At 48.9% G+C, this 26976-nt stretch overlaps 1 protein-coding gene across 1 annotated transcript in view; it reads right to left on the bottom strand.

Moving 5' to 3' along the window:
* Positions 1–26976, bottom strand: part of MAPKBP1 (mitogen-activated protein kinase binding protein 1) — a 408115-nt gene that overhangs the window by 172139 nt on the left and 209000 nt on the right. The window contains exons 16-17 of the mRNA XM_029597450.1: positions 25036–25157; positions 9923–9998 (exon numbers count right to left, since the gene is read on the bottom strand). Coding sequence (XP_029453310.1) covers positions 9923–9998; positions 25036–25157 — 198 coding nt within the window. The remainder of the gene's footprint in view (positions 1–9922; positions 9999–25035; positions 25158–26976) is intronic.

Below are 26976 nucleotides of genomic sequence, written 5' to 3'. Positions count from 1 at the left end.
TGGTCTTTATCTGCTGTCATTTACTATGTTTCAAGAAGTCATTAAAGAAAAAGCAAAATCAGTGCAATGAATTAACTTTCCAAAATACATGTGCATTATCTACCATAATTCTGGTAACAGATTCTTACAGCAGTACTTTCATTTAAGTGATGAAACTCACCAACCCAATCCAGAATTTAAGTGATGAAACTCACCAACCCAATCCAGAATGACACAATGCCAAACTCCAACAACATCTCCAGTGACAAACTAGCTCAATTCTTCAAGGACAAAGTCGACAACATCATTGCCAAGATTCCCCATTCCCACAACGACTCAACAAATATCCCTCCTCCCATCCACATTTGGACCCAATTCACTCCTGTTGCATCTACAGAAATTGAACCCTTCATCAAAAAAACCAAACCAGCATCCCACCCCGTAGACTCCATCCCCATCAAAACCCTAAAACTCATCAGAGAGATTATTGCCAAACCTATAACCCAAATCATCAACCTATCCCTCGAACAAGGAATCTTCCCAGACAAACTCAAAAACGCCATCATCAAACCAATCATAAAAAAACCGCAACTCGACAAATCTGATCCTGCAAACTACAGACCAGTCTCCAACCTCCCATTCCTAGCAAAAATCATCGAGAAAACTGTCAACAATCAACTCACAGACCACCTCGACGCCCACAATCTTCTCCATCCAACACAGCACGGCTTCAGAAAACTCTACAGCACAGAAACTCTCCTCCTCTCCCTCACCGACACCATCCTCAGAGGCCGAGACAGTGGCAAGACATTTCTACTGATCCTCCTCGATATATCAGCCGCATTTGACACCATCAACCACAGAACTCTCCTCACCAGACTTAAAGAGATCGGTCTGCAAGACACTACACTCAACTGGTTCAAATCATACCTCTCTAACAGATCCTTCATTGTCAAGACAAACTCTTCTGAATCCTCCCAAGTGCCCCTCACCCATGGCGTCCCTCAAGGTTCTTCACTATCCTCGACCCTCTTCAACATCTACCTCCTCCCACTATGCAAATACCTCTCTGATGCCAACCTCACCTACTTCGTTTATGCAGACGACATTCAAATTCTCCTCCCCATCACCAAATCCATTGAACTCACCATGGAAAGATGGAACAAACTCAGTTCAAATTTATCTCAACTGCTATCACAACTATCTCTCTGCCTCAACCAAGCCAAAACAGAAATCATTCACATCCACATTCACTTCCCCCCTCGAGAGCACCCCCTCAAACAACACAGGAAGCGCAAACAACACTGGGATGCCAAACTTATCAAGAACCTCACTCACACCATCCACAAAAAACCTAGGAGTAACCATCGACAGCCAACTCAACTTTAAACGACACATCTCCAATATAATCAAAGATGGATTTTTCAAACTTCAAACACTTAAAAAACTCAAACCTCTCCTCCAACCGCATGATTTCCGAACAGTACTACAATCAATTATTTTCTCAAAACTCGACTACTGCAACTCCCTCCTCCTTGGACTTCCTGAAATCCACATCAAGCCCCTCCAAGTTCTACAAAACGCCGCCGCCAGAATTATCACCAATCACAGAAAATCCTCCCACATCACACCCACTCTCAAAGACCTCCACTGGCTGCCCATCACACAAAGAATCCAGTATAAAACCCTCACCCTTCTTCACAAAAAAATAAACAACAACAGAATGGTCTGGCTAAACAACAACATCCAACCATATTTCACACAAAGAAATCTCAGATCCACCAACTCAGGTCTCCTCTCCATCCCAACTCTTAAAAATGCTCACCTCAATACAACACGCAAACGAGCCATTACAATAGCTGGCCCTACCCTCTGGAACTCCCTCCCCCCACAGCTCAGAAACGAACCCTCACCGCAAGTCTTTAAAAAACAGCTCAAAACATGGCTGTTCTTGAAAGCATTCCCTCCTGAACCCCAACATCCTATAATAAACGCTCTTGAAAGCCTTACCGCATAACTTCTACTCTGCATGAACGCATAACCCCTCCCCCCTTCTCTATCCTCCCTTTTCCCTGTCCCCCACCCTTCTCGTAACCTCCCTCTTCCCTGTCCCCCACCCTACTCATAACCAAGTCATATTGTACATATTGTATATAGACTATATGCCATTTCTATATACCCACATCTAATATTTAATTTTAATTTTATTCATATGTTACAATGTTCCTTATATTTATTGTTTAATCAACTGTTCTCTTGTTACAATGTAAAATAGGGCAGTTCCGGCTCTATTCAACCTGTTTTCTGGAAACCGATGTGATATCTCGATCGAATGTCGGTATACAAAAGAAATAAATAAATAAATAAATAAGGCTGGAACGATCCTTGAGTGCTAATATATATGCCCTTGGAAAGAGAAAAGAATATTGTGGTGAAAAAAGTTCTTTATATGTTAATATTGTTTCTGGTTTGCCTTGAGTTTATTTTCTCCTATAAAACCACCTTTTTATTATAGACCAAGTTAATCAGCTGTTGCGTCCGTTGGTCTCAGACGGCTTCGACCTCTGTACCTCACCTTTCTTTCTTCTCTCTCCTCAAGCCTTGGGAAGATGGCTGCTGCCGCGTCTTCATGCCGCTCTCTCCGGCGTCCCCGGAACGGCAACGGTGACGGTGTTCGTCATGGATTTCCTGAGGGTCTCCTAGGGTGCGTGCGTGCGCCACCCACATCTTTATTCACGACATGGCGGGAACCTCGGGGGCATCCCCTCCGAGCGACATCACGCCATCCAGGTATTTAGCCTTCTCTTCTATTTCTAACAAATCGAGTTAGCAAGGACTCGGACTCAGATTGGCCTCGCTCCGGTCTAAGCTGCTCTGCTGCTTCCAAGCAGCCGCTGGAAGCTCTCAACCCTTCGGGGTCATCTCGAACCTGGGTACCCGCTCCTCGGGGGCCCTTGAGCTTTCTTTCAGGTACCTATCTGGGATACCAGGTACTCGCTCCTCGAGGGCCTGCTCTCCCTACGTTGGTGCCTACAGCTCAACTACTTCTGCCTGCCAGGATTATAATCAATACAGCTATCTTGACTGGTCTCCTCTTCTTAGGACCCCTGGACTACCTACTGGGTTACCTCACTGCTGCCACCCCTGGGCAGTACCACCAAGCTGTATAATAAATACCAATTCACTGTGTTGCCGTGTACTGAGTCTAACCTAGTACTGCGGTTCCTCACGGGGCTCCTCCCCATGGGAGTGGCCATCGCCGCAGTACCCAAGAATCCACTCCAACACCTCAAAACCCTAACATCAGCAACTGGCAGCATTAACAGTGTAGCATACTATAGTCACTGGCTGCTGGAACTAAATCTCCTGTTGCCCTCAACCAGTGACATCAGGTGAGCTACCTTTAGTTTTCAATTACAGCCGACAGTTTGAGAGACAGTTAAGAGCTGACCGAGACATCCTACAACGGAGGAGAATTACAGCTGTGTACTGAGAGCTGAAATGGGTTTATAGACTCAGTCAGAGAACATCAAAGCTCTGTTTCTGACAGGAAGAAACAGTGAGAAAAACAGCACCTTATCTCTCAGCTGATTTTGATATCACAGCCCAAGAAGTCTGGCTGTGAGTCCATCAGGCTTAATTGCTGATCTGCTGGGAAAAACTGCTGTGTTTAAGTATGCAACCTTAGCACAGAGTCCATGTTTAGGGAGAATGGAGTCAACAGTATAAATTTACTTTGTTTTCCCCCATTTGTTGCTTGCAGATTTTCAATTTTTTTTGCATTCACTGTACATCTTTGTTAATAATCTTTTAGTTTGATCCCAGGGTATTCAGTAAGTGTTCTGTAAATGCCCTTTCTGGGAACTATGTGACCTTGGGTTGTTGTGAGGTTGCAATGTCCTAAAAAACCATCAGGGAATAGCTTGTGGGCAGAATAGTAGCCCTCAGGCAAATGGGAGCCCAATTGTCAGGTTACCAGGAGAGGGCCAAGTGTGCCGGTGCATGCAAGACTAGTGTAGTGCATGATGAAAAGGCAAGTCAGGGTGCTGGGGATAGCACAGAGGTATTATGTGACATTAAATTAGTTTTTGTGGAACTCTGGTTTGGCATGTGACAAGAATTCTAAATATAGAATTGCTAAATATATATATAGTGTATCTATTTTCTCCTTTTGAGAATTTTAACTTAGCTCACATCATGAACTGAAATGCTTCTTCAAACCCCCAATCCATAGCCAACAACATGAAACTTAAATGATAGAAATTGGACTCTGTCATTCCAAAATGTACACAGTGCTGTACAGATCTCTCTCTCAATCTCTCTATATAGATGCATACACACAACAATGCAAGCCGTGAACTACTGAGTCATAATATCTGAAACTCATCAGTTCAAATTGCAGTTACCTACCAACTCATAGTGGGGACTGAATAGCTCCAGGGAATTGTAACAATATTGCAGAGCCTTTCACCTTCAGGTCACTAGTTCAAATCCAAGCTCAGATGGCTTACTATGTAAAATAAGCCAGTGCCGTCAGTTCAGCTCCAGAGGCAACAAGAGGATCATTTGCTTCATAACCCTGTGAATTTTTCTCTACACCTCATGCTCTTATGATAAGGATGTGATATAAAAAAAGAGGCCAATTCACAAGATGTAAGTGCAGTATAACAGTTTTCCCTCACCCCTCTGGAACTAACCTTTTACTTAGACACCAAAATAGGCAGCATAACCCATCAAAACCAAACATGCCTGTACTGTAAATATGTTTCTGAAGTACCAAAGCATAAATTGTGTTGGGATGATTAGATGAAGAAGTGCTATGCAAAATATCAAAGCTTTATTATTCTGTTACAATGCTCATGGCCTAGTGGTGAGAACACTACACTATGCTTCAGGAGAAATGCTGGGACATGAGCTCAAAATTAGTATCTATTGCCAATAATTCTCTGGAATCATAAGCAAATTACTTTAATCTACCTTTACCTACAGAATCAAACTAAAAATAAAGCCTGAGTCTTCATTTGTCTCTTTCAGTTGACAGATTATTATTTTTAATTTAAAAGAATGGGATTCATTTGAATGTGCATTAAGGATATCTTGAAAACCTCATCTACCCATGGATCCCAAGAGCTATTAGCTCGGCTTCCTCACCTCTGTTTCCCTGATATTAATTCCCTGTACGTACCCGGATCAGTCCAGACAGTGGGTTGTCTCTCCCTTCCAGCAGATGGAGTCAGAGCAAAACTCGAAAGGTGGCCTCTTATAAGGTAGTGCGCCCTCTGCTTCCCTTCAGTATTTCTCTGACTCCAGCAGATGAAAGGTGGCAGAACCTACAGTTCCTTGCAAAGTATGGGAAAATTGACTGGTTTCTTCTTTCACTTTCTTTGCTTTTTATTATCTCTCTTTAGCTTCTGGATGGATCAACTGTAAAAATATAACCAAGTGTTTAAAAAAAAAAAAAAAAAAAGGGGGGGGGGGGGGGGGGGAAATACTTCAGAGATCAGTTCAGGCAATTTTAAACTTGCAACAGAACTGTTGGTACACTTGCCAAAGATTACTTTTCTGGGGTAAGTTTTTCTGTTCCTTTTCTATCCTCTTTTGCAGGTCAAATTGTTTTTTCCTGATTTAAGTGGAATTGGGAGATCTCTGGGGTGCCTGCTGGTGGTCCAGCCTCTCCCCCATTACGACGCCTTACTGCTGCCCTGTCCTGAGAGGTCGTTTCCTCAAGGCAGTGTTAATAGAGACGCACAATACCTTTATTTAAACATTTACTGGCAGTCATTGCACTCCCGATCGGAGGCTCTGTTTGGTTTACTCTCTTACCCACTCTCTCATACTGTGAGTTCCAGTACAGCAAATGCCGTGCCCGATCAGATGTAGTGTCTGCGGAGAGCTGGAATCGCGGCTCTCCCGTGAAGGCATATGCGTGCGATGCCTCCCTGGTGGGGAGAGTTCTTCGCACTCGACGGGGCGGCTCATCTCAGGCTCATCTCAGGCGATTCTTCCTGCAGGAATGGCAGTCATTTTGTGCTCAGAGCCGGCTGCTCCCGAGCAGCCAGATGGCGATTCTGACCTTGGATTGCCGCCGGTTTTATTTCCTGTTGACCCACCAGAACCGGATCCAGAACACTCATCCGGGCCACCGTCAGACCCCCCCTCGGGAATTCCCCCTGGACCTTTTTCTACTGACTTTGTCCTCCTGATGCATAGTGCCTATATAGTTACTTTAAAATCAGCAACAGGGGTCTGCGACGGGACCGCTGCCCCCTAAGGTAATTAAACTGTCAGATTCCTCAGTGAACCAAGCACCAGTGATCCCTCAGCCTGCAGTGAACCAAGCACCTGTGATCCCTCAGCCTGCAGGGGACCCTCAGGGGCAAGGGGGGCAGCCGCCAGTTTCCAGGGTTCGGGTGGTCCCTAACCCGGTTACACTTGGTGATTCAGACATGGACGATCCCTCTATGGCTGCCCAAATGGAGGGGGATGACCCGAGGGTACTCCGCCTTTTCCAGAGGGATGAGTTGGACCCCCTCATTCCCCACGTTCTGGTTGAATTGGATATAGAAGCTCCACAGGACACCCTTGGGACTACTTCAGCGGTGAAAAAAGGCGATCCCGTCCTGGCTGGCCTGCGGCCTCCATCAAGAACTTTTCCTTTTCATCCTATGCTCCTGCAGCTTCTGTCGAGAGAATGGGATGCCCCAGATGCTTCCCTTAGGGTAGGCAGAGCTATGGACAAGCTGTACCCTCTGCCAGATGACATTTTGGAGCTCCTCAAGGTCCCTAAGGTGGACCTGTCTGTGTCTGTGGTTACAAAATGGACGACGATTCCGGTGATGGGAGTAACCGCTCTGAAGGACATGCAGGACCATAAGTTAGAAGTCTACCTCAAAAGAGTATTTGAGGTCTCTGCCCTGGATGTCAGGGCGGCCATCTGCAGCTCCCTTATGCAGCAAGCAGGGCTCCGGTGGGTGCAACAACTGCTCGGCGCCCAGGAAACTACCAACTGAGGAAGTGCAGCAGGCTGAACGCCTGGAAGCTGTGATTGCTTATGGAGCTGATGCTCTAGTCTATATGATCTACTCCGGGTCCTAGCCAGATCCATGGTTTCAGTGGTCTCAGCTAGACGTCTGCTTTGGCTTCGCAACTGGTTGGCAGACTCCTCTTCCAAAACTCAGTTGGGATCTCTCCCCTTCAAGGGCAAATTACTGTTCGGCGAAGACCTGGAACAGCTCATCAAATCACTCGGAGAGAATAAAGTCCATAAGCTACCGGAGGACTGCCCGTGCAGTTTTAGAACATTCAGCTCTTCTAGGAGTCGTTTCCGGGGACACCACAGTTTTCATCAGTCAAGACCTGCAATGCAGAGACCACCGTCTTCACAATTGCAGTCCTGGTCTCATTCCTTTCGGGGCCGGAGAACAACTCGGGATAGCCCCTCTCAGGGGGCACCCTCCAAGACTTCCCAATGAAGGCTTGCCGACCCACTCCTCCTCTCCACGGATAGGAGGACGTCTTTCCCTCTTCTACGAGGAGTGGGTCCAATCACCTTGGACCAATGGGTTCTAGATATTCTAAAGCATGGTTACGCTTTAGAATTTGCTCAGCCCCTAAGAGACAGGTTCCTCTTCTCCCCCTGCGGAACGGTGAAAAAGCAGGCTATAGTGCGGACAGACGCTCGATTGGCTCTTGGCCTTAGGGGCGATACTACCTATGCCTCCGGCGGAACAAGGACTAGGCCATTATTTCATCTACTTCGTAGACCCCAAAAAGGAAGGTTCTTTCCGGCCGATCCTCGATCTCAAGTCTGTCAACAAGACCCTAAAGATTCCACACTTCCGGATGGAAACCTTACTTTCAGTCATAGCGGCGGTACACTGGGGTGAGTTTTTGGCCTCCTTGGACTTGACGGAGGCTTACCTCCACATTCCCATCCTCAAGGCACATCAGCGCTTTCTGCGCTTCAAAATTCTTGGCCAACATTTTCAATTTCAAGCTCTGCCTGGCAACAGCTCCCCGCACTTTCACCAAGGTGATGGTGGTGGTGGGCGGCAGCTCTACAGAGGGAGGGAATCTTAGTCCATCCCTACCTGTATGACTGGCTCATCCGGGCAAAGTCACAAGAGCTATGTCAGTGGGCAGTCAAGCAGGTCTTGCACCTTCTCCACTCTCTTGGATGGGTCCTCAATTTTGCCAAGAGCAGCCTCACGCCTTCTCAAACGCTCGACTTTTGGGAGCCCGTTTCGATACCAAAGTGGGAAAAGTCTTCCTCCAGCAGGATCAGGCTCGGTCTCTCATGATCCAGGTACAACGCTTCCAAAGCCTTCAACTCCCCACAAGCTTGGGACTATCTTCAAGTCTTGGGCACTATGGCCTCGACTACAGACTTGATGCCGTGGGCTTTTGCACATATGCGTCCTCTTCAGAGGGCGTTTCTTTCCCATTGGAAGCCAGTGTCTCAGGAGTTCCAAGCCCTCCTCATGCTGCCAGATATCACCAGGGACAGCCTCAGTTGGTGGCTCTGCCTCGAACACTTGATGCAGGGAGTGGATCTGGAGATCCCACAGTGGGTCATCGTCACCACGGATGCCAGTCTATCAGGCTGGGGAGCAGTGTGCCAAACGCAGTCGGCTCAGGGACTGTGGTCCCAAGCGACATGGCTGATCAATCGTCTAGAGACCAGGGTGGTTCATCTAGCATTGCAGACTTTCTTACCAATGGTCAAGTGTCAAGCAGTGAGGATACTCTCTGACAACGCGACCACGGTGGCGTATGTCAACCACCAAGGGGGAACGAAGAGCCAACATGTCTCTCGTGAGACAGACAGGTTGATGGCATGGGTGGAGATTCATCTCCCTCGCCTAGCAGCGTCCCACATAGCAGGAGTGGACAATGTTCAAGCAGACTTCTTGAGCTGACAACATATAGATCCAGGGGAGTGGGAACTGTCCGACAAGGCAGCAGCACTTCTATTCAACGGTGGGGAACCCCACACTTGGATCTCATGGCCAATCTAAGAAACGCAAAGGCTCCACGCTTCATCAGCTGCAGAAGGGAACATGGCACAGAGGGCGTGGATGCCCTAGTCCTCCCATGGCCACGAAACCTCCTTCTCTATGTATTCCCACCATGGCCACTGATTGGCAAAGTAATTTGGAGAATAGAAATTCACCAAGGACTGGTCATACTAGTGGCGCCGGAAAGGCCAAGACGACCATGGTTTGCAGACTTGGTCAATCTGGTGGTGGACGGCCCTCTCCGCCTGGGACATCTACTGAACCTCCTACTGCAAGGTCCAGTATTTTTCGACTGGGCAGACCACTTCTGTCTTGCGGCCTGGCTTTTGAACAGTGGAGGTTAAGAAGACGGGGTTTACCCAGAGGGTGTGATTTTCACACTACTCCAGGCCCAGAAGACCTCTACTTCCATTTCCTACGTCCAGGTTTGGAAAGTTTGAGGTCTGGTGCGTATTCATAGACATATCTCCACGTCACACATCCATAGCTCAAGTGCTATCCTTTTTGCAGCGAGGCCTCGAGAAGGGCTTGGCCTACAATTCCTTGCGAGTACAAGTGGTGGCCCTTGGTTCTCTTGTTCGTCAAGAGGGAGCTCCTCTTTCTTCGCATCCTGACATAATCCGTTTTTTTAAGAGGGGTAAATCACATAAAACCACCGGTCCCACTCCTTGTGCCCTTCTTGGAGTCTAAACTTGGTTCTTCGAGTCCTGGTCGGCCCACCATTCGAGCTGCTGAAGAGAGCAACCCTCAAGGACCTCACTCTGAAGACAGTTTTTCTAGTGTCTATTTGCTCTGCCCGCAGAATTTCGGAACTCCAAGCTCTATCATGCAGAAAGCCCTACCTCCGTTTCATGGATTCTGCCTGAAGCAGACATTTTATCAGTTTTGTAGCTAGTAAAGATGCTACTTTATTAATGAAGACTTACTTTAATGAGTGTTCCATCCTCGCTTTGTGATCCTTTGTACAGTTTCTTCTGCTTTCCGCTACTGATGTTGAAAATCCTAGGAAGCAAAGTGAAAGAGACACGGCATTATAAGAACATAAGACATGCCATACTGGGTCAGACCAAGGTTCCATCAAGCCCAGTATCCTGTCTCCAACAATGGCCAATCTAAGTCACAAATACCTGTCAAGTAACCAAACATTAAATAAATCCCATGCTACTAATGCCAGCAACAATCAGTGGCTATTCCCTGTTGATTAATAGCAGTTTATGGACTTCTCCAGGAACTTATCCAACCCTATTTTAAACCCAGCTACAGTATCTACCTTAATCCCATTTTCTGGCAATGAATTCCAGAGCTTAATTGTGCGTTGAGTGAAAAAAGTATTTTCTCCCATAGGTTAGGCAACAATTGCCCCGAGGATGTTGTCAACAGCCAACTGTTGCCTCCTGACATTGCCATTTAGCTGTACTCCTCTAAAAAGTCCTCTAATCCCATGCCCTTCATTTCCCTTTAAAATGTTCTCCATCAAAACTGGTCAACAACACTGCAAAGCTTCTTTCTTACAAACTTGTATTTTATTTGCAGTGTAGGCTTACAAAATATAAGGCTTGTTTCTATGATCCCTTCTTATACCTTAGTTAACACGAGGTGAAGTAGAATATACAATGCGAGCAGAGGAGCCTTAAGAATGTGCTTTGTAACACATCCAATGAGCCATCACAGAGCCTAATTTGGTGTAATATGTTGGAGATTATTAATTTTTATGTATTTATATTCCACTTTTTCAAGCACTTCAAAGAAGTTCACTGGGAAACGACAGTACTCTGAAAATTAAAATTAGGTTAGGCACTCCCAAAATGTGATCCAGCAGCTAAAGATTAGCTCTTTTTCTTTTTATGGATATGGGTCTGCACATAGCGTAGCCAAATGGAAAACACAGAGGGGAAGATGCAAAAATGTTGCACCGAAAGCGGGTGCTGTGTGTTCAGCGCCCGCTTTCATAACATGCCCAAGGCACCTCTCCTGGGGGCGCAATGCAATATTTAAATTAGGGCTCACGCTGTCTAGGAGGCGCTAGGTGCTAGAGGCGATGCCTCCTTGACAGCGCGAGCAGGAGAGAGGTCTGCTGTCGGTGGCTGTCCGCCGGTTAAGAAAATGGATGCTGAATTTATCAAGATCCCGTTTTCCTAACCCCTGCACATGCAGGGGTTAGGAAAATGGATGCTGATAAATTCAGCATCCATTCTCGGAACCTGACTAGGGGGGCACCAGAAGGAGTTAATAAATCAATATTAAAGTGTCGGGCACTTAATATTAATTTATTCACTCCTTCACTTATTGCTGATTGGTCCCTTTACTGTCACATCAGTGAAAGAACCAATCACCTTTCAGAAGGCTGTCCTGAAAGAGGATTGGAGAAATTACTTACCTAATAATTTCGTTTTCCTTAGTGTAGACAGATGGACTCAGGACCAATGGGTATAGTGTACACCTGATAGCAGATGGGAGATGGAGTCAGATTTCAATGCTGACGTCAGCCTACATATACTCCTGCAGGAAGCTTAGCTCTTCAGTATTCTCCTCGAAAAGCAATTATGGATATATGTGTGCTTTAATAACTTGATTAACTAGGATTGGTTCAACTGGTTCCAAATTGGAGACCGCCAGTGCACTCAACCGAATAACGCCGACACCTGGCAACTATGGATGTCTGAACTAGGGGTAATACCTGGCTTACCTGTGCTTGTCTTGTTCTCGGGGTTTGTCACCCGAGGTTTCTGGATTTGGAGCAGCCGTGGGTGGGATGCTGAGTCCATCTGTCTACACTAAGGAAAATGAAATTATCAGGAAAGTAATTTCTCCATTTCCTAGTGTGTAGCAGATGGACTCAGGACCAATGGGACATACAAAAGCTACTCCCAAACAGGGTGGAGGCTGCCCATGGCCCACTTAGTACTGCCCTTGCAAAGCCTGTGTCCTCCCGGGCCTGGACATCTAGGCGGTAGAACCTGGAGAAGGTGTGTTTGGAGGACCATACAGCCACCTGACAGATTGCGGCAGGAGACAGCATCTTGGTTTCCGCCCAGGACACTGCCTGGGCCCTTGTAGAATGAGCCTTGACTTGTAGAGGTGGAGGTTTCCCTGCCTCTACATAGGCCGCCTTGATTACTTCTTTCATCCAGCGGGCTATAGTTGCCCTTGAGGCCGCTTCCCCGTTTCTTTCTGCTGTGAAGGATGAATAGGTGGTCCGTCTTTTCCACAGATTCCGATCTTTCCAGGTATCTTCCGCGTCCGCCTGTTCGTCTGGAGATGGCAGCAAGATGGTTTGGTTTAGATGAAACTGAAAAACCACTTTCGGTAGAAAGGAGGGGACAGTGTGTAGCTGTATGGTTCCCAACAGGATAGCGCTTGAAGCTCGGAGATTCGATGGGCTGAACATATTGCCACTAGGAATGCAGTCTTCAGGGTCAGGAGCTGTAGTGACAGACCGCGTGTTGATCTGAAGGAAGTTCCCGCTAGGAAGTCTAGTACTAGATTGAGGTTCCATAGGGGCACCGGCCACTTTAATGGTGGTCGGATTTGTTTGATCCCTCTCAGGAAATGCGAAACATCTGAATGGGTTGATCGACTGATGCCATCCACTTTGGCTCTGAAGTAGGCCAGTGCGGCCATCTGAACCTTGAGGGAGTTGAGAGACAATCCCTTCTTCAAGCTGGGAATTTTGACTGTCCGTGGGAGGATCTCACGGTCCTCACACCAGGCTTCGAATATTCTCCACATTCGTATGTAAGCTAGTGATGTGGAGAACTTGCGTGCTCGCAGTAAGGTGTCAATCACTGCCTTAGAGTATCCGATTTTCTTCAGGTGAGTCCTCTCAAGGGCTAGACCGTAAGAGAGAATCGAGTCAGATCTTCATGGAGGATCGGTCCTTGCCGGAGAAGGTCCCTGTGTGGAGGTAGGCACAGAGGGTTCCCCGCAAGAAGTCTTCGCATGTCTGCGTACCATGGCTTTCTTGGCCAGACCGGGGCCACTAGAATCACTAGTCCCCTGTGTGTTCTATCTTGCGGATGATCCCGCCCAGTAGTGGCCATGGGGGGAAGGCATATAGCAGTTCTTCCTATGGCCAGATCTGGACGAGGGCGTCGATTCCCTGGGATTGCGTTCTTGTCTGTGGCTGAAGAACTTGGGAACTTGGGCGTTGGACTGGGTTGCCAGGAGATCCATGGCTGGGGTTCCCCACCGGTTTACTATCAACTGGAAGGCTGTGGTCGACAGCGTCCATTCCCCTGGGTCTAGCTTCTTCTCTCTGCTGAGGTAGTCCGCAGAGACGTTGTCTTTTCCCGCGATGTGGGCGGCTGAGATACCTTGCAGGTTTGCTTCCGCCCACGCCATGAGGGGGTCTATTTCCAGGGACACCTGTTGGCTTCTGGTTCCTCCCTGGCGGTTGATGTAGGCAACTGTTGTGGCGTTGTCCAACATGACTGACAGACTCGCCCCAGAGTCTGTGGATGAATCGTAGGCAGGCTAGTCTGACTGCTCGGGCTTCCAGTCGGTTTATGTTCCATCCCGCCTCTTCCTTGTTCCATTGTCCCTGGACCGTCAGTTCCTGGCAGTGGGCTCCCCACCCTTGCATCCGTGGTGAGCAAGATCCAGTTCGGTGGGGATAGTTTTACTCCTTTGCTCAGATGGTCTTCCTGTAGCCACCATTGGAGATGGGTCCACACCTCTGCTGGTAGCTGGAGGTGAATGGAGTAGTTCTGGGATGTCGGGTTCCATCGTGACAGTAGGGAACGTTGTAGTGGGTGCATGTGGGCCCTTGCCCATGGAACAACTTCTAGGGTTGATGTCATGAGACCTAGGACTTGGAGATAGTCCCATACCTTGGGGCGAGCTTAGCTCAACAGTTTTCGCAGCTGACCCATCAGTTTCCTTCTCCTTGGAGGGGGAAGGACAACCTTGTCTTGCTTGGTGTTGAACCGGACTCCCAGGTACTCTAGTGATTGTGAGGGCTGCAGGCAGCTCTTGGTTGTGTTGACGACCCACCCGAGATTCTGCAGTAGATTTTTGACGCTGGTGGTCGCCTGGTAACTTTCCTCTGGAGATTTTGCCCTGATCAGCCAATCGTCCAGATACGGATGTACGAGGATTCCTTCTTTCCTCAGTGTTGCCACCACTACCACCACGATTTTGGTAAAGGTCTGAGGGGTGGTAGCTAGTCCGAAGGGTAGCACCCGGAACTGGTAATGATGGTCCAGTATCGCAAAACATAGGAAGTGTTGATGGTCGTGATGGACCGGTATGTGGAGATAGGCTTCGTATAGATCCAGTGAAGTCAGGAATTCTCCTGGCTGTACTGCCCCTTATGACTGAGCGTAGGGTTTCCATACGGAAGTGTGGTACCCTCGGGTAATGATTGATGGTCTTGAGGTCCAGGATGGGCCTGAACTTTCCCTCCTTCTTAGGGACGATAAAATAGATGGAATAGTACTAGTATTTTGTTGGTGCATGGGCACCGGGGTTATTGCCTTTAGGCTGAGTAGATTTGTCAGTGTGGTTTCCACACTGGAGGGATGCTGTGGAAGTCCAGATAGTATCCTTCTCGAATGATGATTAGGACCCAATTGTCCGACATTATCTCGACCCATCTTTGGTAGACGAGGGTAAGTCTGCCCCCTATGACTTCTTCCTGTGGATGGGTCTGTTGATTCTCATTGTGGGGTGCGGCCGGGGCCTGTACCTGAGTCTGCTCCTCTCTTGTTGTGTCTGTTCTGAAAGGACTGGGACATGCCTGCAGGCGAGGTGCTTGTTAGTATGTGTTCTTGTACGGTCTAAAGCGCTGGGCTCCTTTGACCTTGGTTCTTCGGGGGGGAGAAGCACTGGTTTCTTTTGTTCCTGTCCTCCGGTAGCCGAGGTACTGGAGATTCGCCCCATTTGTTGGCTAACTTCTCCAATTCGCTTCTGAACAGGAGGGATCCTTTAAAAGGCATTCTCGTGAGGTTCGCTTTGGAGGTCGCGTTGGCTGACCAATTTTGGAGCCATAGTTGTCTTCTGGCTGCCACTATGGAGGAGACACCCCTGGCTGAGGTGCTCATTAGGTCTGAGGTCGCATCCGTGAGGAAGGATATCGCTGGTTCTAGAGTTTCAGCGGATGTGGTTGCATATCTAGAGAAAAGCAAGCAGGCATGTATCACAACAGCGCAGCAGGAAGTGATCTGCAGGGTCATTGCTGCAACATCAAATAACTGTTTAAGGATGGATTCCTGACGTCTGTCCTGGGCATCCTTGAGTGCAGCTCTTTCTTCGACTGGAATGGTCGTGCGCTTCGAGATAGCGCAGACCATGGCATCCACTTCTGGGAACCATAGGGGTTCTTTGGCCATAGGTTCCAGGGGGTATAGGGCTTCTAGGGCCCGTCCTCCTTTGAAGCTGGCCTCCGGGGCATTCCATTCCAGGTCAATCAGTTGTTGTACAGTCTGCAGCATTGGGAAATAGCATAAGGCCTGACGGAGGGAAACCAAAACGAAGTTCATCTTTGGCTCCGCTGTGGTACTCATGCCTGGAATGGCCAGCGTCTTCAGGGTCAAGGACACAAGAGCTGGTAACTCGTCTTTGGAGAAGAATCGCAGCATGGTTCGGTATGGTTCCATCTCTGGAGGGATTTCTCCTTCCTCCAAGGAGTTGATCTCATCCCCTGAGGTGTCAGTATCCCCTAAGGGAATGCTTTTGCTTGGATGGGGCTTGTCTTGGAAGGTCCGAGAGGTGCTTAGAAGGTCTTGTGCTTCTGGTGGAGACTGGGACTGTGTCATAGGCGGTACCGATTGCACCTGGACAAAGGTTTGCAGACCTTTGAAGAATTCCACCCAGGAAAAGGTTCCGGGGTCCATATTGAATCCAGGTGGGTTTATGGTGGAGGCCCCCAAGGTGTCCTCCTGTGTAGGCGCCGAGTCAGAGATACAGAGGTCCGGGGTACCATCATTGGTGGATCGGGATCCCTCTACTGGCTGTGGGGAGCCTTGCCTAGGTTCCCCCTGAGCCTCTTTGCACTGCATGCATAGGGTGGAGGTCACTTCAGGTTGCGCAGCTCTCAGGTGGCAGGCTGGGCAGAGGGCTTGCCCCTTGGCTTTCTTGGCTGGCAGTGCCATGATTTGTTTGTGTAGAGTGGCTAAAAACCCATTTGTGCGCGTTGGTGCATGCGCTGAGAGACTTAGTTGTCTGCTCCGGGTGCGCCGATGAGGTGCGTGCGGGATGCGCAAGATGCGCGTGCAGGCTACTATTTGTGCGCCTGGTTAAGTGTGCGCGCTGCTGTGCGCTCAGGCCATTGTGCGGGCTGCTATGCGCCTGACACTGCTGTGCGCAAGGCACAGTTGTGCGCGCGCTGTGAGCAGAAGTCGGTCGTGCGCACGGCTCAGGTGAGCGGACAAGACGGCGGTCAAGCGGGGAAATGGTGCCGACAACACGCGTACAAGATGGCGAACCCCCCCCGGAGTGTCTCCACTTGTGTGGACCCTCACACCGGATCGGGGTCTAACCCAGACGGGCTGCTCAACCCGATTTAACAGACGCTGGAAGGACGATCTGTGTGCCTAATCGAGCCTCGGAGACTTCAAGAGCGGTTTCTACCTTACCTGGTCTCAGCGTTTCCCGGTCTTGTGCCGGGCGGTCTCCGGCTGCGGGGGGAGAGGGATTTACCTTCACTACCGTGCTCGATTCTGCACCTGCTACCTCTCAGCCACTCTGGGGGCTAAGTCCATGCCGGGAACCGGCTACCAGACCGAGGCTTACCTCTGAGGGATCTCGGAATTCTTGATTGGGGGAGGGACCATTAGGTATCACTGCAGGAGATGGGGCTCGTCTTGTAGAGGTAAGTTTTCTTTCTTCTTTAGTTTAAAATTTCTAACACTATGCTAGTGTGTGTAGTTTCCCTATCTGCTTTAGGAGACGGAGAAATACTGAAGAGCTAAGCTTCCTGAACGAGTATATGTAGGCTGATGTCAGGGATGAAATCTGACGCCGTCTCCCATCTGCTATCAGGAGTACACTATACCCATTGGTCCTGAGTCCATCTGCTACACGCTAGGAAATGGTCCTTTCACTGACATGTGACAGTGAAGGGACCAATTGCTGATTGGTCCCTTTACTGTCACATGTGAGTGAAAGGACCAATCACCTTTCAGAAGGCTGTCCTGAAAGGGGATTGGTCCTTTCACTGACAAATGGGCAAAAAGCGAAGGAGTGAATATCTGCTTTTCTGTACTAGTTTTAGTAGCACTCAGCAATTAATGCCTGCTCCAGGTAGGCGTTAATTTCTGATTGCTAAAATGTGCGTCCTAGACGCACATTTTTTTTTGCATAGGGAGTGAATAGGTAATAGCCTCATTCATATGCATTTGATTGTGATGAGCACTATTAATTTCACTCTGCGTTGGATGTGCGTTGTAGAGGCTCTAATCCCCATATTGCAACTCTGCTTTCTCACAGGACAAGCAGGATGGTAATCCTCACATATGGGTGAGTACCGAGCTGAGGATGCCCGAGCAATGCACCAACTATACCCAAAGACATGCAATAGGCACAACAACTGGGGTGGAATTTGGTAGAGGGCCTTCCTGAACCCAAGCAGGTTTGGAGGAAGGATATTGGTACTTCAGTTCGCAAATAAGTTGCGTAGCACTGACTGGATGAAGATGGAATCTTGTCTGCCAGCCTTGTCTAAACATTAATGGGTTGTGAAGGTGTGGAGAACTCCAGGTAGCAGCCTTACAGATGTCAGCAAGTGGCACCGAGCGTAGGTGCGCCACTGATGTTGCCATGGCCCTGATAGAGTGTCCTTTGACATGGTCTTGAAGCGGAATGCCTGCCTGTTGGTAACATAAGGAAATACAGTCCACTAACCAGGAAGAGAGAGTCTGCTTACCCACAGGATTACCCAATTTGATGGAATCGAAGGAAACCAACAATTGAGTGGGTTTTCTGTGGGTAGCTGTATGGTCTAGATAGAATGCTAGAGCACGTTTACAGTCAAGGGTATGCAGAGCATACCCTTGATTTGAATGGGGCCTGGGAAAGAAGGTGGGTAGTATAATGGATTGATTAATATGAAACTCCGATACTACCTTAGGCAGAAACTTAGGGTGAGTGCGGAGTACTACCCTATCATGCAGAAGTTTAGTGTAAGGTGGATAGGTGACTAAAGCCTGTAACTCACTAACTCTGCAAGCGGATGTGATCGCCAAAAGAAAAATCACTTTCTAGATGAGATAACGGAGATCACAGGATTGGAGAGGCTCAAATGAAGGTTTCATGAGCCAACCCAAAACGAAGTTGAGGTCCCAAGAAGGGGCCGGAGGGCGCAGTGGAGGTTTAAGGTGAAGCAAGCCCTTCAAAAAGCGTGTTACAAGGGGTTGTACTGAAATGGGTGCATTCCCAACACCTTTATGGAAGGCGGCTACCGCACTGACATTTACCCTGATAGAAGTTTTGAGGCCTGACTGACAGATGCTAGAGATATTCCAGAAACTTCTGTGTGGAACAAGTGAAGGGATCGATGGACATAAAAGTACACCATACCGTAAACCTGTTCCACTTATACCGATAAGACTGCCTAGTTGAAGGCTTTCGTGAAGCTACTAGGACACGGGAAACTGGTTCAGAAAGGTTAAGCGGTTGGAGTATTAACCTTTCAACATCCAGGCTGTCAGAGACAGAGCCTGGAGGTTGGGGTGGTGAAGGCAGCCATCGTTCTGAGTGATCAGAAGCGGGTCATTCCCCAGAGGAATGTGCCGGTGTACAGACAGGTCGTGGAGAATTGGAAACCAGGCCTGGCGTGGCCAATGAGGGGCTATTAGGATCATTAGCCCCTTGTCCTTTCATAACTTCACAAGAGTCTTTGAAATGAGTGGAAATGGAGGGTACGCATAAAGTAGACCGCTGATCCACGAGAGGGAGAAATCGTCTCTTGGCTGAAAGTGTTGGCTGCGAGTGAAGGAGCAGAACTCCCTTACTTTGCGATTGTGGATCGACGCAAAGAGGTCTATGTGAGGGTAACCCCAACGCCGGAACAGAGAGTCCGCTACAGTGGGGTTGAGGGACCACTCGTGCGGTTGAAAAGTGCGACTCAGCTTGTCTGCCAACACATTGTCCACTCCTGGCAAGTAGGTGGCCCTGAGGTACATCGAGTGGGAAAGGGCTTCCATCCATATCTGTGCAGCTTCCTGACACAGGATGTAGGAGCCCGTTCCCCCTTGCTTGTTGATGTACCACATGGCCACCTGATTGTCCGTTTGAATCAGGATGACCTGGTTGGAAAGGTGATCCTGAAAAGCCCTGAGAGCATATCTGATTGCACGAAGTTCCAGGAAAATTTTTGTGTTTGGCTTCCTCTGGAGACCAAATGCCCTGAGTTTGCAGGTTTGCAACATGTGCACCCCAGCCGAGGTTGGAGGCATCTGTTGTCAAGGTTATTCAAGGTTCTGGAACCTGAAACGGCAGGCTTTGTACCAGATTGGATTGGATTATCCACGAAGCTAGCAACAATCGGAGCTGTTTGGTGATGTGGACCGTGGAAGACATTGGCTGAGAAGACTGAGTCCACTGAGATCTTAGAGTCCACTGCATTATTCTCATGGCAAGGCGAGCCATGGGAGTGACATGCACTGTGGAGGCCATATGACCCAGCAATATGAGGAAATGATGTGCAGTTGAGTGTTGCCGAGACTGCAGTCGATGGGCCAGAGAAGCGAGAGTGAGAGCTCAATCCTGAGGTAAGAAGGCTTTCGCTTTCAGAGTGTCCAAGTCTGCCCCTATGAAGGATATGGTTTGGGAAGGAACTAGCCTGGATTTTGGATAGTTTATGAGAAACCCTAGGGAGGTCAGGGTATGCAACGTGAGACGTAGGGACGTCAGAGCAGTTTGCTAAGTGGGATACCTGATCAACCAATTGTTGAGATAGGGAAGAAGTGGACACTGACTCCTGAGATAGGCAGATGCTAGGCCAAATGGTAACACTCAGTATTGGAAGTGTTTTGGGCCTACTAGGAATCGCAGGAATCTGCGATGTGACGGAGTAATTGAAATGTGCATGAAAGCGTCCTGTAGGTCTAGAGAGCAGAACCAGTCTTCCCTTTGAAGAAGGGGAAGAAGAGAACCCAAGGTCACCATCTTGAACTTTCCTCTTTGTAGGTATTTGTTTAGGGTGCGAAGATCCAGTATTGGGCGCACCCTACCTGACTTTTTTGGTATCAGGAAATACCTGGAATAGAACCCCTGCCCCTGTTGACAACCTACCCTCTTGCTTTATTAGCCTGTTGGGAGAGGGGCACTGGTTCTATTGCACGGGACTGGAGGAGGAGAGAGATCTCCTGCTCCAGAAATGGTGAGTGGTAGGACTTTCCCCACGTCAGCCGAGGTGGGGAATCCGGTGGAACCGAGAGAAAGTTGAGATGGTAACCTTGAGTTATTATCTCCAGTACCCACTGGTCTGTGGTGACTGTGTACCACACGGTGGAGAAGTGGCACAATCGGCCCCCGACAGGTATAGGCGGAAGTGGAGGCTGGGTACTGCTCTCTAAGGAGGAGTCAAAAGCCAGACGCTAGACCTGGTTGAGGGGCTGGCTGTGACTTCTGCACTCGAGGTTGTCTGGATTGGCCTTTTTGATAAGGCTTAGCAGGCTGACCCCTGGACGCCGGGGGATAGTATCTCCTCTGCCGGCAGACTTGTCTCTTATTTATTTATTTATTTTTATTTAAGGGTTTCTTATATACCGAGGCACGTTTGCAAAACATCACCTCGGTTCACAGTGTAACATAACTTAGCAACAAGCTTTACAATAATAATAATAATAACTTAACAGGCTTTACAATAATAACATTAACAGGTGGGTTAATAGGGCAGGGGATGATAATACAAGAAATATATACAAATGTACATGTTAGAATCTCTCCTAAACTGTCTTTTGGAGGAGGGATCAGAAGGCAGCAAGGAGAGCTGGCGCAGAGTCTCTTGGTGGTCCTTGACCTGCGCTACTGCTTCTTGAATCTTTTCCCCGAAAACATTATCCCCCGCACAGGGTAAGTCAGCTAATCTGTCCTGTACCTCTGGTCTGAGGTCAGAAGATTTTAGCCAGGCCCATCTTCTCGCACTGATACCTGCCGCCGACACCCTGGAGGCGGTGTCAAAGATGTCATACGCTGATTGCAGTTCATGTTTGCCAGCATCTAAGCCCTTTTGTGCTAGGGCATGAAGTTGGTCCTGGAACTGCAGAGGTAAGTGTTCAGCAAACTCCTGGATTTTTGTAAACAAGGCTCTGTTGTATTGGGTCATGAACAATTGGTAGGATGCAATGCGAGAGATGAGCATTGATCCATGGAACACTCGTCTTCCAAATGCATCCAGGAATTTTTGTTCCTTTCCTGGGGGAATGGAAGAGTGAGGTTTGGAGCAATGGGCCCTCTTCTGGGCTGACTCCACAACCAGTGAGTGATGATCCAATTGAGTTCTTTGGAAGCCAGGGGCTGACTGTACCAGATAAGTGGCATCTGCTTTTTGGTTAACAGGTGCCACAGAGCCAGGGTGCTCCCAGTTTCTCTTTAAAAGGTCCAATAAGATGTCATGAATAGGGATGCTAAATTTATAAACCCAAACAATATAACATGAAAAAATTATGAATTCAAAAAGAGACCTGTTATATGGATGTCAATAATCTGAGTGTACCTTCATACGATGCTGTAAAAAAATACAGCTATCGTGACTGTGAAGCCTATGTGTAAGCTTTAAAAATCATTAGGTACCCCAGTGTTGGAATGCAAACTTTTGTAGTGCTCACTGTCCACTGTGCAATTGTTGCTGAAATGATCACGTGGATACTGTTGCAATATTCACTTATCTCAAAATTGTAGTCGGTCTTGCCTCAGCCGACATCCTGATGTTTCGGAGGCTGGCTCCTTCTTCAAGGGCTGGATATGCGCAAGAGAGACCGGTATTCCAGTGAAACATTAGATGTTGTGACAGTGAATTTGATTACTGTGCCAGCAATGTTCAACTTGTTAGGTTTGTTTAGCGGTCTGTGAAGCTCCGTGAAAAACAAGCGGCTGCTCCCACGACTCTGTGCTGGCGCCAGCACAGAGTCGTGGGAGCAGCCGCTTGTTTTTAACGGAGCTTCACAGACCGCTAAACAAACCTAACAAGTTGAACATTGCTGGCACAGTAATCAAATTCACTGTCACAACATCTAATGTTTCACTGGAATACCGGTCTCTCTTGCGCATATCCAGCCCTTGAAGAAGGAGCCAGCCTCCGAAACATCAGGATGTCGGCTGAGGCAAGACCGACTACAATTTTGAGATAAGTGAATATTGCAACAGTATCCACGTGATCATTTCAGCAACAATTGCACAGTGGACAGTGAGCACTACAAAAGTTTGCATTCCAACACTGGGGTACCTAATGATTTTTAAAGCCTACACATAGGCTTCACAGTCATGAATAGGGATGGACATGATTTCCTTTGGAGCATCGAGAAATTGTAGAAGTTCCAGCATCTGATGTCTAGAGTCCTCTTCAGTCTGAAGCTGGAATGGGACTGTTTCAGACATCACCTTTACAAAATGAATAAAGGACAGGTCCTCCGGAGACGAACACTTCCTTTCGTCAGGAGGAGAGGGCTGTGAAGGCAGGTCATCAGAATCCTGGGACGACTCATCGGTCTAAGGATCATAAGGGTCATCACCCGCTCCTAGATGTTCATCAGAAGGAAGTAACTGAGTTATTCCTGAAGGCTCTGGCCTAGGCATCGATGGCCTTGAAGGAGAAACCGAGGGCCTCGAGGGAAGCATCGAAGGCGGCACCAATGGAATCGGTGACATCGATGGCAGTGTCGGTGGCGGCACTTCTAATGGTGGAATGAAGAGCGGTGTTTCTTCTTCTTCCTCTGATGACAATGGAATCGTTGAGGAAGGAATCAGATCCATCAGTTCCCTTGGATCCACAGGTGGAAACGCACCTACTAACTTCTCCATTCTTGCAAATAGCGGTGCAAGCGCCATGGGTATCCAATCGGTGGCCGGAGGAGGAACTGGCACCGGCATCGATGGAGGCTGGGAGCCTTGGAATGCTTTGCCAATGGCCTCTTGGTTCATCCGATCCAATTCCTCACGGAAACCTGGGGCATGGATACCCGGTTCCGGAGTAGGAGGCAGCACTGGCGTAGCTGGACGATCCACTGGTGAAGGTGGAATCGCGGATCCCGGCTACTGTCCAGGTGGGGAATGTCTCGGCGACCCAGAGACAGAAGAGGACGAGGCCTTTTCTGTACGGGACTTCTTTGTCGGTGGCTCAGATGACGTCGATGCCGAGGGCTTGCCTGTATCAGTGGCCTGAGCTTTACGATGACGGTGTAGATGTTGTTCTCAATGTTCACCTCAGTATTTTTCCTGAGGAGGAACAGAGAGGGTCGACAAGTTGTCGAGGCCGGTCAGATAGCAGCGGATTCCCGGTGCTGCCGCAATGTAGACAGCCCTAGTTCAGACGATGTCGAAGCTATCGATGGAGTCGGGGTTTTGGCCGAAAGAGAAGTCCCATCTTATCGAGCCGAGCCTTGTGACCCTTTGGTGTCATTTGGTGCAAGTAAGGACATCATGGCTGGACCCCAAGCACATCACATAGACTGTGTGAGGATCAGTGATGGACATTGTTCGAGTGCAGTGGGGGCACAGACGGAAACCCGACGTCATGGCCTCGACAAAATTTAGGCGTGGTGCGGTTGATGGCCAGTAGGCCGTGAGGGGAAAACTCGACAGGAATCGACCGCAAATGGGTAAAAAACTTACCGTTCGACTGCGGAGTAAAGATATCAATAAGGGGACCCCCGTGGGGGTAGAAATTTTTGAAATTTTTTAACAAAGTTCCGTGAGGAAAAATTCCTGTCAGGAATCTCTGAAGAGCTCCTTAACTCACCTGGCTACTGCTGTGTGGAAAAAAGAAGACTGAAGGGGGACCCCTGCTGGATGCAGGGTTGGTGCTATGCTGGGCATGCCCAGTAGGTGCCAAAGTTCTAGAAACTTTGACAAAAGTTTTTCCGTGATTGGGCTCCATCCTGATGATGTCACCCATATGTGAGGACTACCATCCTCCTTGTCCTGTGAGAAAAACTTCTCTGCTCTCATCTTCAACTGGAGATAATATGGGGGAGCCAAAACTGGCCTGGCTGCACCACAGAGGCCAATGGACCTGAGAGCCCAGCAGCTAAAATGGTGGCTCTTCCTGCTGAAAACGCTACTTCCGACAACTTCAATGCCCTGCTCTCTGGGTGGGAGAAGGAAGGGAACACTATCCCCATGGTGGCTGGCTCTACCAACATGGAGTCTGAGGCTCTATAAGTCTCCCTGGACACTTCCTTTGTTTTGAAGCAAGCCACGCACCATTGGTCCTGCTTCTTTTCTACTGGAGCACTGCACTACACTGGAAGTCAAAAAACTAGCGGCCATCGAGCAAAAAAGTTCACTTGCATGCAAATGCTGGCAACATTAATCAGAATTTCCAAGCTGCCCAAAACAAGTTAATTACAAGACTTTCTTCAGCACTATTCTTTTTATGAATGAGAAAAAAACTTTAAAGAAACCAAGAAGGGAAAGGGGAGGCAGGCTCACAGGATCCGCTCTCCTGTTTTTCTGGACTGCTAAATCAACCCTTAAGGCTCAACTAACCCCCCACCCGGGGGCTGGAAATCCTCATATCAGGGCATGCTAATTTGTTATATGTCCGGGAGCCTGGCCCTCAGAAGCTTGGGAAAAATCCCCTGCCTTATCATAACCCCAAAGGTAAGGAAGGCTTGTCAGAAAAATGCTGTTGCACCACTAGAACTAGAACACCCTACCATCTCTGATGGAGACAGAGAATACTGGAGAATTTTCTGGACTGCACCACATATAAATAGCTGTGATGTCATACAGAAAACTGTATTCTGCCTGTCTGCTGGTAGGAGAGGGAAATAACCCACTTGTCTGAACTGGTGTAGCAGAATGGAGGAGGAAAGAACAATTTCAACCATGACAAATTAGGTGTTTGCTTTCACAACATGCTGGGTGTTGAACTAACCTGATGTTGCGGTCTTGACAGCCAATAGCAGCATACTTCTGGCCAGGATCAACATCCATGTCATACAGCGTAGTTTTACGAACAATGTGGTGTGTCCGAGTGAAACGAACCCCTTCTTCTGACTAAGTAAAGTGATAAAAAAATAGAATATTCATACCCAAGTATTCCTGCAAATCAATCAATCATCCAGCAAATCCCTGTTCCCTGTACGAACCAGGATCAGTCCAGACGGTGGGTTATGGCCCCCGTCCAGCAGATGGAGCCGGACAAGGCTTCGGAAGGTGCTGCCATATTAACCAGTGCACCCTTTGTAAGTCCTCAGTATCTTTCTGACTCCAGCAGATAGGAGATGGGGAACCTGGTGCTTCCACTGTCGGGAGGATATTTCCTCTACACTACTATTTCTTTGTTTTGTCTCTTTAAGGTTGGATCAAGTTGTTTAAAATAAAAAAAAAGGGGAGGAAAGTTGTTAGATCCTCTGGTTGGAGTTCTCTGTGACTTGCAGGTAGTTCTGTTTTGGTCACCTCTCCCTCCCCCATCCCTCCCTCGATGGGGTAAGTGGTCTTTTTGATTTCCTTGTAAATTTCTTAATTTCTTTCACAGGTTCTGGGTTTATACTGTTTTTCAGGGTGGTGGAAGCTGGTGGTGCCAGCCTCTCCCCCCCTCGCCATGTCCTGCCCCGCGGCCCCGAGATATGCATTCTCCGGGGCCGCTGCAGCAGAGAGGTCACATTCTTCTGCTGCCGATCACTGGGGGCAGTGGAGGCGTGCTTCCTGCTCCCCGTGGCGCGTTTTCTCTGCCGGTCCCATAGCGGCTCGCCCCCCCCAGTCGCCTCCGAGCATGCCGCGGCTGTCCCGATGCTTGGCGTGCTACTAACCAGGGTGGCGGTTGTCCCGCGAGGGGCTTTGTTCCAGGTGCCTCCCTGGTAGGGAGGGCACCTCCAGGCTGCCGGATAGACTTTCTTCGCTCGCTTCAGCGCGCCTCAGGCAACAGGGGCCAGCCCCGTCTCCACTTTCAGCGGGAAGGCGGCCATCTTGGACACAGAGGAGGCATGCAGCAGCCATCAGAGGGTGAAGAGGAGGATTTTTTCCGATATGCCTCCACCGATTTTGAATCCGGTTCCTTCCTTAGTCCCCCAGGGACCCCTGGGAGACTCCTCTACTGCACCCCCGGGCCCCCCAGCTTTTTCGGCAGAATTTATTGTCCTTATGCACAACGCCTATTTACAGCGACTGGAACTTCCCAGGGCTCCGGTGCTAGGGCCACAGCCAGCCAAGGCATCCCGGGCTTTCAGATCCTCCTCCGGGGGCTCAGGACACAACGAGGGGGGAGGCGCCAGGGCCCCCCACAAGGAGCGCCCAGGGTACACTTTGCCCTCCCTCCGCTGGGAGTGACGGGCTCTTTACGAATCGGGGAGGGGGGGGGATCCACCGTCGCCACATCTGGATGATCCTCTCCTGGCAGCGCAGCTTGAAGGAGATGACCCGCGAGTTCTCCGCATCTTTCAGAGAGAAGAGCTAGGCGCTCTAATTCCTCATATCCTGCAGGAGCTGGACCTCGAGCCCCCCCCCATGACCCTCCAGGACCCTCCGCTCCAGTCGTCGCCTCATCCAGCAAGAAGGGGGGCCCTGTCCTAGCTGGCCTCCGTCCATTGTCCTGGGCCTTTCCCACCCATTCCACCTTCCTTCAGCTATTGGCCAGGGAATGGGATACTCCCGAGGCCTCACTTAAGGTCGGACGGGCAATGGAAAAGCTTTATCCTCTCCCCGAGGATTTCCTGGAGCTTCTCAAGGTTCCAAAGGTGGACTCAGTGGTGTCGGCGGTTACCAAGAGGACAACAATACTGGTTACGGGCGGCACGGCCCTGCGGGATCTTCAAGATAGGTGATGCATCTGAAACAGCTGGGGTCTCCCCCACACAAGAGCTCCAACACTATTCCC

Source organism: Rhinatrema bivittatum, chromosome 4, assembly GCF_901001135.1.
Source record: "Rhinatrema bivittatum chromosome 4, aRhiBiv1.1, whole genome shotgun sequence".
Classification (NCBI taxonomy): domain Eukaryota; kingdom Metazoa; phylum Chordata; class Amphibia; order Gymnophiona; family Rhinatrematidae; genus Rhinatrema; species Rhinatrema bivittatum.
This window is presented reverse-complemented; position numbering and strand designations above follow the sequence as displayed.